The sequence below is a fragment of the Mustela nigripes genome, chromosome 16 (genome assembly GCF_022355385.1).
Source record: "Mustela nigripes isolate SB6536 chromosome 16, MUSNIG.SB6536, whole genome shotgun sequence".
NCBI classification, from domain to species: Eukaryota; Metazoa; Chordata; class Mammalia; order Carnivora; family Mustelidae; genus Mustela; species Mustela nigripes.
This window is the reverse complement of record NC_081572.1, coordinates 39,509,772-39,523,472: the sequence shown is the minus strand read 5'-3', so window position 1 is coordinate 39,523,472 and position 13,701 is coordinate 39,509,772. Positions and strand designations below refer to the sequence as shown.

The window sequence follows — 13,701 nt, the reverse complement described above, 5'->3', positions numbered from 1 at the left end:
CCACCGCCGCCGCACCTGCACGGCTCTGCGCCGACCTGTGGAGGAATGGGGACGAGGCCAGGAGCTAGTGTCCACCAGGGCCACACGGGAGCAGTGTGGGCCCTCAGGGGGCCTGCTGTGCATGTGGCTCTTTTTAACCCAGTGAACTAGATTAGACGTCAGTGTTTTCATTGCCCTTCTCCTCCGCTCTTCTCTCTGTCCTTTCTCCTTCCCCTCTCGACCAGGAGACCATCCCGTGTCTCTCTTCCTCCCTCCTTCCCCTCCAGGGGAGTCAGGCTGTCTGAAATCCATCAGCTTCTCTCCCTGTCCCACTCCTCCTCCTGCTGTCAGATGGATTTAGTCTTTTTTTAAACAAGTGAACGTTGGAAATGAGACTGTGGGGTGTGGGTTTTTCTTTCTTTTCTTTTTTTTTTTTTTAAACCTTTGTTGTTGGGTTTTCAAGCAACCTCATGTCCCCCTCCCAGGGAGCTGCTTTATTTACCTCTTAGAAACTGACCGGCTGGGAGGTAGAGCATTGTATTTCAGCATGCTTTGTTTTATGGTAAGATCGCGTAGTGAGGCTTTCGTGCCATTTGGGCCGGTAAGCTTCTGCACCTCTGTCGTGCCCAGCTATGTTCCTTCCTCCTCTCATCCGTCTTCTCTTCAACTCCTCCCCTCATGCCTCCTCCTGCTGGCCTCCTTTTCTCTTTCTTTCCCTTTCTCAGATTATCCTTCCAGGTTTTCGTAATAAATTTATATTTTGTAAAAGGATTTTGTTGTACCAGGTTTTGCATCCTCACTGAATCTGACTGGCTTTTACTTTCCTCTCCAAAATCAGGTTTTTGTTCTCAGCATCTCTCCCCATCATGTCCAGTCACTGTTTTGGTTTTGGCACCATCAATATCAAATGTACAAACGGTTCTTGCTAACCAACACCAGGTATATCTGATGTTCAGATGAGTTCCAATAAAAACAATTTTTTTTTTTCAAAAAGTGTCCTTTCTTGAGTGCTGGAGGGCTTCTGATCAAGTCTGCACAGCTCTGTAGCCTTCTAGACCCACCAAAGCTCTGGTACCTCATTTGCTTTGTGGGAAACCTTTAGATTTGGGGTAAACTGGAGGGCTTTGGGTAAGAAAGGTGGTCAGGGAGGTCTGAAATGGGAAGCAGTGTGCAGGGATCCTTCTGGTTTTCCAAGGCAACAGAGTCCAGTGAGGACAGGCGGTTTGGGCTGGAAGAGCCTCTGCTGCTTCCTTGGAAGGCAGTGTGCTATGAAGGTTCTGTGAGGTCATACCAGTGCAGGTGCCTGGAGAGTCCTTTTAGTTGTGGTTTTGTTTTTAGTTGAAATCTTCAAAAGCAGTGATTTTCATACTGCCCCTCAGACCCTGGCAGTGGTTTGAGGGGCTCTGAGGCCAAGGGGGCAGAGGGAGCAATCACTGCCAGCTCCACTCCAGTCCCAACCACTTTGTTACTCTGTTTCAGTTCTGTGGAGTCTATAGTTTCACTTGCAGGAAGAATTTTGCTTTTTGCTGACCCTGCCGCAGAAGAGGGGAGGGTTCCCCAAGCATAGGGCAGGCCCGAGGCTCAGTTGGCAGCAGCCCTTCCTCTGCTCCCTTTGTGGGTCTGACGATCTCTAGACCTGCGCTGTCCACTCTGCAGCCACTGGCCACACGTGGCTGTGGAGCCTTCGACATGGGGCTAGTTCCAAGTGTGATGCATTGCAAATGTAAACAAACCAGACTTCGAAGACAGTATGAAAAAAATGTAAAATAGCTCAACTTTTTTATATATATGTTGAAATATTTTGAGCATAATGGGTTAAATAAAATATATTATTAAAATCCACCTGCTTCTTCCTTTTTTTAAAAAAATGTGGTTATTCGAAAATACTCAAAATACCTGTGTGGCTTGCATTTGTGGCTCACGTTATATTTTTCTGGACAGTGCTGCTCTAGACCTCCAGGGCTGCTTTCCCTCCCTGGCCTCAAGTAAGCTGGGGCTGGGCACAGTTGAGTGGGCCTGGTGGCCCATAGGCTGGCCTGGACCTGGTTTCCCCACCCAGGGACCCTTCCTGGAACCAGCCCTCAGGGTGCCAAGGGTTTCTTGTGTGCTAATGAGACCACGCTGGCGTCAGGCGCTGCCGCTGAGGCACTCAGCGCTGGAGCACAGCTGCATGCTCATTACATAACCTGTGCTGCCCAGAAGGGCCGCTAGATGCTGCTCTGATCCCTGAAGGAACAAGGCATGGCTTCCTCAGAAGCCAGGGCTTAGCCCTGCTTTATTTGGAGCCCTTCTGGAAGGTAAGCGGCTGAGGCCTTGTCTTCTCTTTCTCAGGGTGGCGTGGGGATGAGGCCATGCAGAGGACGGATTCTCTGGTGACACCTTGGAATACCAGCCCAACAGTGCGGATGAACAAGCAGGCTGGCCCTTCTGGCAGCTAGAGAAAGGCTATAGAATGAATAGGGCTGATTGATGGTGAGGTTTGGAGCTCTTACCTACAGTTCTCTGAAGAGGACTGGGAAGAAAACAGCTCTTCTTCATTCAGCTGGGTCTGCATTCTGCCGTTTCTGGCAGAATCTTCCTTGCCTTGCAATTGGAGCGGAGATGGGAGCTTGGGGGGGGGGGGGGGGGGTGGGGGTGGGTGCCAGGAAACAGGGGGGGGGTGGACAGGACTTCCAGACAACCCCTTTCCTCAGTCAAAATAGCAAGTGGGCTGGCAGTGCACATTTTGTTCGTGCTGTGCTGCAGACATGGCTTTGCCTTTGACAAGGGTGACGAGGTTGAGGTAGTAATGCAAAGAGCTTTTCTTGAAGGTGCTTGGGAAGGCTGGGTGGACGACAGCGAGAGAGGATACCAGTGTGGCCAGACTGGAAAAGGGCCAGGCGAGGGCCTGCTGCTTTGGTTTGGGAAATGAAGTGGGGTAAAGTGGACCTTGGTACTGCCTGCCATGAATTGGAATAGCTAGAACTGAAATTTGTAGGTACAGGTAACAGGGTGGATCTAAGGCGAGGCTTACAGACTTCGATATCTAGGCGTATTTTGTGAAGTGGAAAGCATTTAACCTCTGCTCAGCACCAGAATTTGAAGGGTACCTGAGAGGCAGTGTGGACAAAGGCCTACTTGGGAGCTGGGCCTCTCCACCAGGGGCTGGAGGGAAAAAAGGCTTTGCCTTGGAGACAGAGTCATTGGGCCAGGGGACCTGGAGTAGATTACTTCTTCAAACTCCTTACTCTCCTTCCTGTAGGGAAGGAGACAAATTGAGGACCCCTGCATCTCAAGAGCAGGAAGAGGCTGCACACGGAGGAACATGGTGGAGGGGGGGCGGAAGAGACCATTGAGCTAAGGGTTAGTTTGCGTCTGAGTTAAGATTCGTGGATGTTTCAGAAGTAGCCCTCTGGGTACACAATAATGTATTTTCCATTATATGGTCACCAAAGTCTTTAAAGCTTTCAATTGCCACTGTTGACAAAGAAATTGCTGGGTAGTACATATATACATTCTAACACTTTCTGACTCGATAGCAGCATTGTTTTGTCTAGGGCCGTACAGAGAAAGCACTGGCAGAGCTGGCCCAGGTTGACAGCCTCATGGGCTGGAGTGGCTTGGAGTCCGGGAATTGGTAGTTAATCTGGATTACCACTTACTTATCTTTTGATCTAGAGGCGATAAACTGGATGAAGATAGGTTTGACTCTTCTGGGTCTCCCGTTTGTGCATAACTCTAAATCAGTTTCCAGAATCCAACTAAAAGATAAACAAATGAAGAATGGCTCTTGTGAAGGATCTGGAACTGTTCTTACTGGAATAAGAATTTTACAATGACTGGCACCACGTCTACAAATGATAACGTGTTTAGCATGAAAACCATCGAAATCAGAGGATCAAAGGGTTGGAAAAGCAGTGGCTTCAGTTTTACTGTAACTGATAGGAGGGCCACTGGAAATGTCGAGGTCACGTTTGTGAAGGATTGGCCCATCTCTGGGGCAGTGGCCCACCCCGGGGGCCTCAGAGCCCCGTCCCAGGTGGGTGGGGGAAAGCCAGTCGCTGTTACCTGGACCAGCCCAGAATTGCCTACGCCTCTCTGGCCTGGATTTCTATTTACCCGGGCTCCTGCCCTTTACCTGAAGTGCGGAAATACAGGCACCCGGAGGGGGAGACATGAAAGTCGATGGGGCAGTCCATCAGGATGTGAGCGGCTTCCGCAAAGGATTCACCTCCCCCGGTTCGGGGCCTTCCTCCTGGAGCTTCCAGGCTTCTTTCCCGGGGCACGAGGATGTTAATGGAAAAAGAGATCTCGGGGCCCCAGCCGGCCTCGGTGGATGGCTTCTGCCGCGGCAGCCTCAGCCCGAGCGGGCCGCGCGTCGCCAGGGCGGGGACGCGGCGGAGAGCGCCCCCGCGGTCGGCTGCTGCGGGCGCCGCGGCGGGAACAAAGGCAGCACGTGTCTGGGCGGGGCGGCGGGCGGGATCGGCCCTCGGCCCCGCCCCCGGCGCACCCCCTCCCGTCCCCCGCCCGTCCGGAGCTCGGCAGCGCTGGGCGCCGGGGACTCTCACGCGGCCCGGCGGCTGCTGGCGCGGCGGCGCAGAGCGGGCGGCGAGCGGTGCGGGAGGGGCGGCCCCGAGAGGCGGGGCGGGGCCGGTGCCGCGAGTACCCGCCGCCACCGCCCGAGTCCGGGTCCCAGATGGGGTGCGGCGAGTAGAGGCGCTCGGGCTCGCGGCCGCATCCCTGCCCGCACCGTGCGCGGGGGCTGGAGCTGAGGACCGCGGCAGCCCGGTTCCCAGGCCGGAGCAGGCCAGCCCGGGCCTGCGCGTGGGCCGCGTGCGCGCGCGCGCGTCCCCGACAGGGAGGCCTCTGAGGTGCGCGCCGGGGCGGGAGCGGGAACGGGAGCGCGGCGGCGGCGAAGGCGGCCGGCGGGGGGCGGGGCCGCGGCGCCTGCAGAACCTTGGACAGAAGCTCCGGAGCCGCCGCCGCCGCCGCCGCCGCCGAGCGCGAGCCCCGCCGAGCCCTGCCGAGCGCCGGGACCGCGGGCCCGAGCCGCGGCGCGCATTGCGGAGGAAGGGCGCGGAGCGCAGGAGTCGCCGCCGCCTGCCGGGTAAGCCTGCGCCTCGGAGCCGCCAGCTGTCCCCGAGGAGTCGCGGCCGGGGTCAGGGCCGCGCGCGGTGTCGAGGCGGGGGTCTCCCCCACCCCTCCCCCCGGCCACCTCCGGCGGCGCCCGGGCCCCTCCCGCGGCTGTTCGGACCGCAGCGGCCGCGGCAGGCGGGCGGGGGGTGCCGCAGTGGAGGCGGCCGGGCTGCGGCGCGGGGGCGCGGGGCCGGGGCCAAGTCCGCGGGGGCCGCGTTGGCCCGGGTGGGGGAGCGCGGCGCCGAGCCCCGCCTGGTGCTGAGAACCATCTTGTTTTCCACGCAGATCCGAAGGGGCAGCACGCGCCCCCGGGAGCGCCCCCGACTCCTGCCCGGGGCCGCCGCGGGCTCGCTGAGCTGTTCTCTCCCTCCGTCCGGCAGGCTGGGCGCGCAGGGGCGCGGGCCCCCGCCCGGCGCTCAGCGGCACCATGGGCACGGTGCTGTCCCTGTCCCCCAGCTACCGGAAGGCCACGTTGTTTGAGGATGGCGCGGCCACGGTGGGCCACTACACGGCCGTGCAGAACAGCAAGAACGCCAAGGACAAGAACCTGAAGCGGCACTCCATCATCTCCGTGCTGCCGTGGAAGAGGATCGTGGCCGTGTCGGCCAAGAAGAAGAACTCCAAGAAGGTGCAGCCGAACAGCAGCTACCAGAACAACATCACGCACCTCAACAATGAGAATCTGAAGAAGTCGCTGTCGTGCGCCAACCTGTCCACGTTCGCCCAGCCCCCACCGGCCCAGCCGCCCGCACCCGCTGCCGGCCAGCTCTCGGGCTCCCAGAGCGGGGTCTCCTCCTCCGTCAAGAAGGCCCCGCACCCTGCCCTCACCTCCACAGGGACGCCCAAACGTGTCATCGTCCAGGCGTCCACGAGCGAGCTGCTGCGCTGCCTGGGCGAGTTTCTGTGCCGCCGGTGCTACCGCCTAAAGCACCTGTCCCCCACGGACCCTGTGCTCTGGCTGCGCAGCGTGGACCGCTCGCTGCTCCTGCAGGGCTGGCAGGACCAGGGCTTCATCACGCCCGCCAACGTGGTCTTCCTCTACATGCTGTGCAGGGATGTCATCTCCTCCGAGGTGGGCTCGGACCACGAGCTCCAGGCCATCCTGCTGACCTGCCTGTACCTCTCCTACTCCTACATGGGCAACGAGATCTCCTACCCGCTCAAGCCCTTCCTGGTGGAGAGCTGCAAGGAGGCCTTTTGGGACCGCTGCCTCTCCGTCATCACCCTCATGAGCTCCAAGATGCTGCAGATCAACGCTGACCCGCACTACTTCACGCAGGTGTTCTCCGACCTGAAGAACGAGAGTGGTCAGGAGGACAAGAAACGGCTCCTCCTTGGGCTTGATCGGTGAGCCCCGTGGCCCGCATCATGGCTCAAGGATTCCATTCATTTTTTAAAAATTTATTATTAAGCAAATCAGATTTTGTGTACAGTATGTGTCTAGCAAAGCCACCGAGGGCCTCTCCCTTCCCATCGTCTCTCCTTGGGGTTTTCTTCAGCCCTGCCTAGAACTCTGGGCTCTTTTGAACTCCCAAACCTTGTGCAAAACCCAGAAGATGTATTCAGAGCCACCCGGGCTGCTGACCTCTCAGCTCTGGGGAATTCAAAGGACTGAGCTGCCTCTGCGGCCTGTGCTCTTGCCGGACTGGGGCAGGTGAGGCTGCCCGCTGCTGCTCCTGGCACGGGAGCCGGAGAGGGGCCTCTGGCCAGTTGGCCCAGGGAGCAGTTGGCGTACCCGGTTGGAGGTCCTTTCCTTGCTCTTGCTTTGGGTCATCCATTCTCCCAGAGGCCTGTGGAGCTGGCCATCCCGACCGAGCCCCGAGTTGGGTTGGGAGGCAAGGAGCCCACCCCCCGGGGACAACTCTTCAGTCGAGGAGAAGCTTGGCCTGGTACAAAGATTGGGGCCTGTCGTTTGACCATGCACCACCCTGGTTTGCTCTTTTTTCTTTAGGGAGGAGGGTTTTCCTTTAGTGAAGACATGGACCTTACCCCATAGTCCCTTTAGCCCCTGCTCCCAGCCGTGTTGACAGTGTTGGGTTAATGAGCTGGTTTGATTCATTAAGGTCTTCGATTTTGGGTCCCAGCTACAGGGGTGCGGTGTAGCTAGGGACAACTCCTTTCCTGGGTGAGTCTTTTCATTTGACTAATGCAGCTTACTCACCCTGTGGTGATGGCCAGGGCAACTGCAGGTGCCCATTACCAACAGCCTGCCTTCTGGGCGGGTGGGGTTGTCATGCCTGAGACCAGCCAGCGCCCACCGAAGGGCTAAGGCTTCTTGCTGGTGCATGACATTCATTCCGCAGAGTTGGGGTTGGGGGGGGTGATGTCAGGGATCAGGGCGATGTGGTCATGACGTGTTCCCTGTCCCTACCCTTGTTCATTTCAAGCTGTTTCCAAACAGTTCAGTTTCTTCTGAAGACGAACCCTTGCTCTGCAAGGCCCCATGAGACCACTGGATCTTGGGAGACAATTCCAAGACGGGCGTAGCGCTCCTGATTGCTTTGGAAGCCTGCTCAACCTGTACCTGATCATTTGCAGCTGCTGGTTTGGGTTTCCACCTTACCCTAGTGGCTGTGAAAACACACCAGGTGTACTTAATCAATTTCCTTTCTAACTCTCCCAGATTGATGGCTTGGGACTTGGGAGAGGATTGGGAGAAGGAAGCGAACCTTCCTCGGTGGCCCATCACTCCAGCTTTGGGGAACAAAGACGAATGTGAAGGCGCTCTGGGGAGTCCTTGCTTCCAGTCCCCATGCACCCCACCCCCTCCCGGGGAGTGTTGGGATAGGGGGCTGGGGGCAGGCAGAGGGGCCTTTGCCCTAGGATTAGGTTCCAGGTGGATGGATGCTGACTTTAGCTGGAGCACTACTGAAATTCACCCGAACAAGAGAAAGCTGTGAAACCCGGAGGTCCCAGTTTAAAAGAGGCCTGGAGGCTAGCTGCCGGCCCTGGGTGTTCCCGGATAAGAGGGGGAGGGCCCATCGGGGCTGGGATCGAGTTTGCCCCAGCTAGCCTCAGGCCCACGCTGAGCCTGAGCCTTTCCCGGGACTGCCAGATAATCCCTTGTGGAGCTGGAAGGAACCTGCTGGAAGGATCCTGCGGCTGCTGGCACGGACTTCTCAACGCCACCGCTTATTCTCCTCTCGGTCGGAGTTGTCACACAGCCTGTCTGTGCGGATCCCGCCGCCACGTGTGACCCGAGGTAGGAGGCCCCGTGGGGGCAGCAGGCCCTGGCGGCCTGGAAGAGGGAGGTTCGGGAGCCCAGTCTCCAGAGGAGGGGCGCGCGTCTGTAGTCACTCTTTTCTCGGCGGCGGCCGAACTTGGCCTGAGACTGTGCATCGGTTGCGTCCCCAGGATTCCGGTTTTGTGTGTTTCCTTCTCTTTCTCCGTATTTATTTTTTTATTTCTCGGAGGAGGTGCAAATTTCAGGAGTGGCTGGGGGACCAAAGCGGCCAGTCTCTGGCTACTCCCCCCACCCCATCCGGTGTGAAGCCTGCGCCGTCCTCCTCCGTGCCCTCGTGCTGGGCAGTCCTGCGGTGCAGGGGCCGCTGGACTCTGTGCAGGCAGTGAACCCATTTGACATGCTGCTATGAAGACTACTTTTAGAACAACAATTAAAAAAAAAAAAAAACTAACCTACGGAAAAGAAACAAACCCTTTATTCTTTCATTGTTGCTTTGACAGTGATCTCGTGCATGCGAACCAGGAGCATTTTGTGTCTTAAGAAAAATAATCTTAGAACAGATGGCCGTGAACGTTACACCCGTGCGCAGTCACAGGAATAATAGTTCAGGATTTGGTTTTTCTCTTTTTCTTGTAAACCTGAAGGGTTGCTATCTTCTTTCCATGCAGTTCTTAGAATTTAGTTTTGTTCCAGCAGTTGTTAAACTTGCAATGAGAAGAAAATGTGCCATTTTTTCCCCCACTCAGAATTATTCATCGCTGTATATTTGAAACTGCTAATTACACGTGCGGTGTATGTTGGTTCTTAGTGCAATTTGTTCTGTAGTTATTCTTTGACCAAACCGTGGGTATTGTTAATATTAATTTATATTTGTCTCATTTTGTATGTATGTGTAGTGTGTTTGTAAGTATGTGTGGTTTATAATCTGACAAGGTCATGAAGCTCAGTTTGGCTGTAATTTAATTCCCTCTCCCTTATTTTTATTTATTTTTGTACTGTGCTGATTAAATAAAATGCACTGACCATCCATTCCGTAGGCCTCTTGTCATTCACGAGCAGGCTGAGGGCCCCTTTTATAAATGATTCCTGCGCACTCGGAACATAATTGGATTTGTATTGAGGGGAGGGGCTGGGTGATGCGGGGAGGGCAGGGCTCAGGGAGAGGGCTTAACTGGTGCGTTCAAGTTAAGGTGATTAAGAGAGAAGTGCAGGTTAAGTCAACTAGGGCTTAGCTGGGCCAAGGGCGGGTGGCAGGTGTTGCTCCCCCGAGGTACCCTGGGCTTGGCTTGGCAGAGCTGGGTGACTGGGACCTGTGGTCCGGGGGCGAGGATTAGGCCCAGGCTTGGCCCCGTGAGGGCTGGTGTTAGAACTCCTGCAGGGGCACCAGGTCTCCGCTCCCTTCGGGGAGCTTGGCCCTGAGGCTGTTGCCCACGTATCCCTGGCCTGGCTCTCTGCTCAGCACCCACCGCCCAAAGGCTTCCTCTCTGGCCGGTGGCTGCCGAGTTGTGTCCACGTGGCTCAGACCTGCCACTTTAGCTGGGTGCAGGTTTCCAAGAGTGAGGAATCCAGCCCTGCGACTCCCAGCCCACGACTGTGGCAAGAGTGAGGCCCTCTACTGTCAGCGGTCCTGGCCCCCTGCTGCCCCCAAGCCCAAGCTTCAGGGTTTTGGCCAGCGTGAACTTGAGCCTACCCAGGGCCTGCACCCTGTGGTCCCGCAGTGCCCTTGGACGCCAGGAAGGCATTTCCACCCAGCTTGCCCTGCGGGAGCCGTCTACTTTGTGACAGGGGCCACCGGTTCTTTTCCGGGCCTTTCCCTCAGTCTGAGTCTCAGAAGCACGTTCTTTGCCACCAAGGACAGTGAGCGAGCGGGGAGCTGGGGGCTGGGGAGGCTCTGCCCTCTCCGCGGGGCCTTGCTGACCTGCCCCCACCCAGAGCTCTAGGTTTGGATTCCTCCCGCTCCTTCGCCTGCCACCCCCCTTGTCCCCAGCAAGCCCTCCCAGGGAGAGGCCTGCAGCCACTGTAGGCTTCCGAGCTCTTCCTTCGCTGACTTCAGTCAACACCACGCCATGAACTTTGAGTCTGAAGTCTGACGTGCAGGCCTCAAAATGGTGGAAAGACGTGCTTTGATTGAACTCTGTTGCCTCCCAGCCTTCCTGCTGGGTGTTCAATATTTTCGTTGAAAAGCCTCGGAAAATTAGCCTCCATTTTACCTTATTTGTGGTTAATGCTCCCTCCCATCCTCTGGGGCAACAGCTGACGTTTTACCAGCTGGAATGTCACAATGGTAGGTCTAGTTTTCAATAACAGATAAGCAGGACACTTTTAAAAATAAGATTTAATGCTTTATTGCTCTTGATGGTAAATCAAAATATGCTCTAGAAATAAAGTTAATTTAATGGAAAATAGGAATAAACGCAGCAAACCATAAAACTGCATTTAATTAGATCAAGAGAAACACTTCATTGCATACAATCACTGTGTCCTCCTGCTCGCCCCCTCCCCCAGCACCTGGAGGCACTGCCGAGCTCTCCTCCTGAAGGCCGGAGCCTTCCCCAGCTGCCACATACTGGGACTTCTGCTAGGACATCAGGAAAAACTGCTTGTCGACTGGCCCTCGGCTGCAAGGGGCCGAGGAGCCCCAGGCAACCCCAAGAGGCAGCACGAAGGACCCCACCGCCCACCCTCCTCCCCAGCCCCGGAAAGGCACTCCTTTTGGCATGTTTCATTTTGGTGCGTCTAAAACATACATGTGCACATCTCTAGCATAAAGCAACAAGTTTGGGAAATGAGTGGAAAGGGAGCAGGCGCCGGCCCAGGGAGGATGGTTCTGCTAGTGTCAAGGTGATTGGCAAAACCCCGCGGCCAAACAGGCTGGTGGCGCCTCTGTCCGAGTGGGCAGCTGACCCGGCTTCCAGAATGAGAAAGGCTTTCTAAGGACCGGATGCCAAGAGGATTCTTTGTCGCAAATTGCACATGGTGCAAAGGTTTTGCGGTTCTGGGGGCCATGGGGAGTCAGGCAGGGGGGTGTGGGGGAAAACCGGGCTGCTTGTTGGGACCACCCGGCGGGTCGGCCAGGTCCTGGTGGCAGGCGCTGGGCCAGGCACGGCGGGGGGGCAGGGTGCTGCGCGCAGGCACTAGTGTGTGTTGCCGAGTCAGGGTGGCGGCTTGGCAGCGGGGGAGGTGGTGGGAGGAGGGAGTGGGCAGATCTGTGGCATAAAAAGTGAGGAGAATGTCAGCGCATCCCTCTTTTATCTCCCAGTGGTCTCCTCCCAAGCTGTGGGCTCCCCCTCAGCCTCCTCCCCACATTGGGGTGTCCCAGGTCTCTCCTTTTAAGTCTCCTGGCCTGGGCAGCCCGCGCTGCTCAGGGGCTTGGGGCAGCGTCCTCAGCCGAGGCTCAGGAGTGGATGGGTCTCAGGAAGCCTCCTGCTGGGCCCAGCCTGGCAAGACGGTGGCACTCTCCGGGCATGAGGTCTGCAGGCCCAACCTGGGCCCCAGCTGTGGGGGTGGGGTGGGGAGGTGTATGTGGGGCTGTGGGCGGCATCCTGGCCTGGCCTGCAGTGCCAGGACCCCCCCACTCTGTTTCTGTCACTCTGCCCCTCTGGCCCTGGTCCTTGTTCTCCAAATGTGTCTGAAACAGAGGTGTCAGAAGGAGAAAACTTCAGCCCCCCCCCCCCCGCTGCCACCTGGAGTGCTCCCTGCACCCTAGAACTCCGTTTTCTAATTGGTGCTCCCGCCAGGAGTGTGGGCACAGCAGACACCATATCCGATGTGCAGCCCTGAGTGTTGCACACGTCACTGTGTGACTGCCATGGGCACAGGCCATGCAGTTAAGATGGGCCTTGGAGCACCTGCTCTGCTCTCCCCCGGAGGGTGGCCTGTGGCCCGGGGCCAGGGGGCAGGGGGGCGTGCAGGCTGGCCCGCCAGCTGGGCACGGCTGTTCTGGCCAGGGGCTGAGGGGCCGGCCTGACAGGTGAACCTGCCTCCCTGATGGCTCTGGCTGACTGCTGGGGAGAGGGGCCACTGAGGAGCTCTGAGTCAGGGACACTTAGGGGAAAGGGGTGGCGGGCTGTGCTTATGGAGAGAATAGGGCTATATCCCCAGCTCATCTGCCGACGATTTCCCCCCAAGCCCCCCAGGGGAGCACGTTTTGGGTTGGGAAAACTGCATCCACCCCTTGTGGGGTCAGGTGCAGGTCACTGGGTTAGGGCATGCAGACGTGAACAGGCCAGTGGGGGTGGGGGGTGTGGTGGCGGGGGCCTCTGCCGACATTGAGTGGCCTCTGCAGGGAGCTGTGGTCCAGGTGAGCCCAGGGGTCTGTGGCAGGGCACCGGGGTCTTTGGTGTGTTGAGTGAGGGCTGTGGAAAGTGGGGGGAGAGGAGGATCGAGGCCAAAGGCAGAAAACCAGCAAGAAAACCTCAGGGGAGGAGCCCTGGAGGAGGCAGAAGAGGGGCTCGGCCCCAAGCATGGAGGACCCTTGTGAGCTGATTTCTAGCGGGCGGTAGCAGGGAGTCAGCAAGTCAGACGGGGGCCGCAAGGCCTCCCCGGTGAGCGGTCAGTTCCCCGGCACGCTGAGGATGAAGCCGGAGCGGTTCTTGGTGAAGTCGGGCTCTGGCTGGTTGATCCGCGTCTCCACGGAGACCGTGCACTTCTTGCCATGCAGGCTGCACTGCACGGGGTTAGTGACGTTGACTTGAAGGTGGCGCTTCTCACTGGAAGAACCAGAAAGAGAAAGACCAGACAGGCAGTTAGCAGGCGGCTAGAGTGGGGTGAATGGCCCTGGCAACCCCTGGGGCCCAGGTTGTGCCCAGCTCCTTAGGGTCAGGGGCATAGGCATCGCCCTCGGACAGGGTGAGGGCAGTAAAAGTCGGCGCTGGGCAGCAGCCTCAAGCCGGCAGAGAGTGGGGCTGCCACGGGAGTACCCAGCCTGCTGCGGGGGGACCAGAGCTGTGCGATGCGGCACCCTGGCCTGAGACTGGGGACCTGGTCACTTGGGCGGGAAAGGTCAGCAGGGGGCTCTTCAGAAGGGGCACGAGTTTCTGATTCGGGGCTACTGATTGGTCAGCAGTCTGTGGCTGCAAGAGGGAGCCCTGGGAGGCACGTGGGAGTAGTGGGGGGACTGGAGATTCTTGCCTGTGGGTTCCGCCTGGCGAGAGAAAGGTCTCCCGGGAGTTCGGCCCAGTACGGGGCCCAGCGGGGAGAACTGGGGCTGACTCCCGCTTTCCCAGTGCCCTGAGCGGGCCCTTGCACATTCGGGGTCACCGAAGGCCTGCCTGGTAGCTGCCCCCCAACCCCGAGTGCCAGTGCACCTGCTGTGGGCTGCCACGCCGCAGGCACTTCAGACGTCACCTCTTTGCCAAGCAGAGAAACATGTACAAAGTGGTGGGCACCTCCCGCGTGCTCATGCACAATGGCGTGCCCCCACA

The 13,701-nt window shown here is 57.9% G+C and overlaps 2 protein-coding genes across 3 annotated transcripts in view; one reads left to right on the top strand and one right to left on the bottom strand.

Annotated features, from left to right (window-relative positions):
* Positions 1–4,960: 4,960 nt before the first annotated feature.
* Positions 4,961–9,307, top strand: CDK5R1 (cyclin dependent kinase 5 regulatory subunit 1). Its single transcript, XM_059379124.1, has 2 exons — positions 4,961–5,065; positions 5,380–9,307. The coding sequence occupies exon 2, from the start codon at positions 5,522–5,524 to the stop codon at positions 6,443–6,445; it is 924 nt and encodes a 307-aa protein (XP_059235107.1). The 5' UTR covers positions 4,961–5,065; positions 5,380–5,521; the 3' UTR covers positions 6,446–9,307.
* Positions 9,308–10,607: 1,300 nt separating this feature from the next.
* Positions 10,608–13,701, bottom strand: part of MYO1D (myosin ID) — a 339,488-nt gene continuing 336,394 nt past the window's right edge. For both annotated transcript variants that reach the window (XM_059380394.1, XM_059380395.1), the window contains exon 22: positions 10,608–12,987. In XM_059380394.1, the coding sequence (XP_059236377.1) occupies positions 12,831–12,987 (157 nt within the window). In that variant the 3' untranslated portion in view covers positions 10,608–12,830. The remainder of the gene's footprint in view (positions 12,988–13,701) is intronic.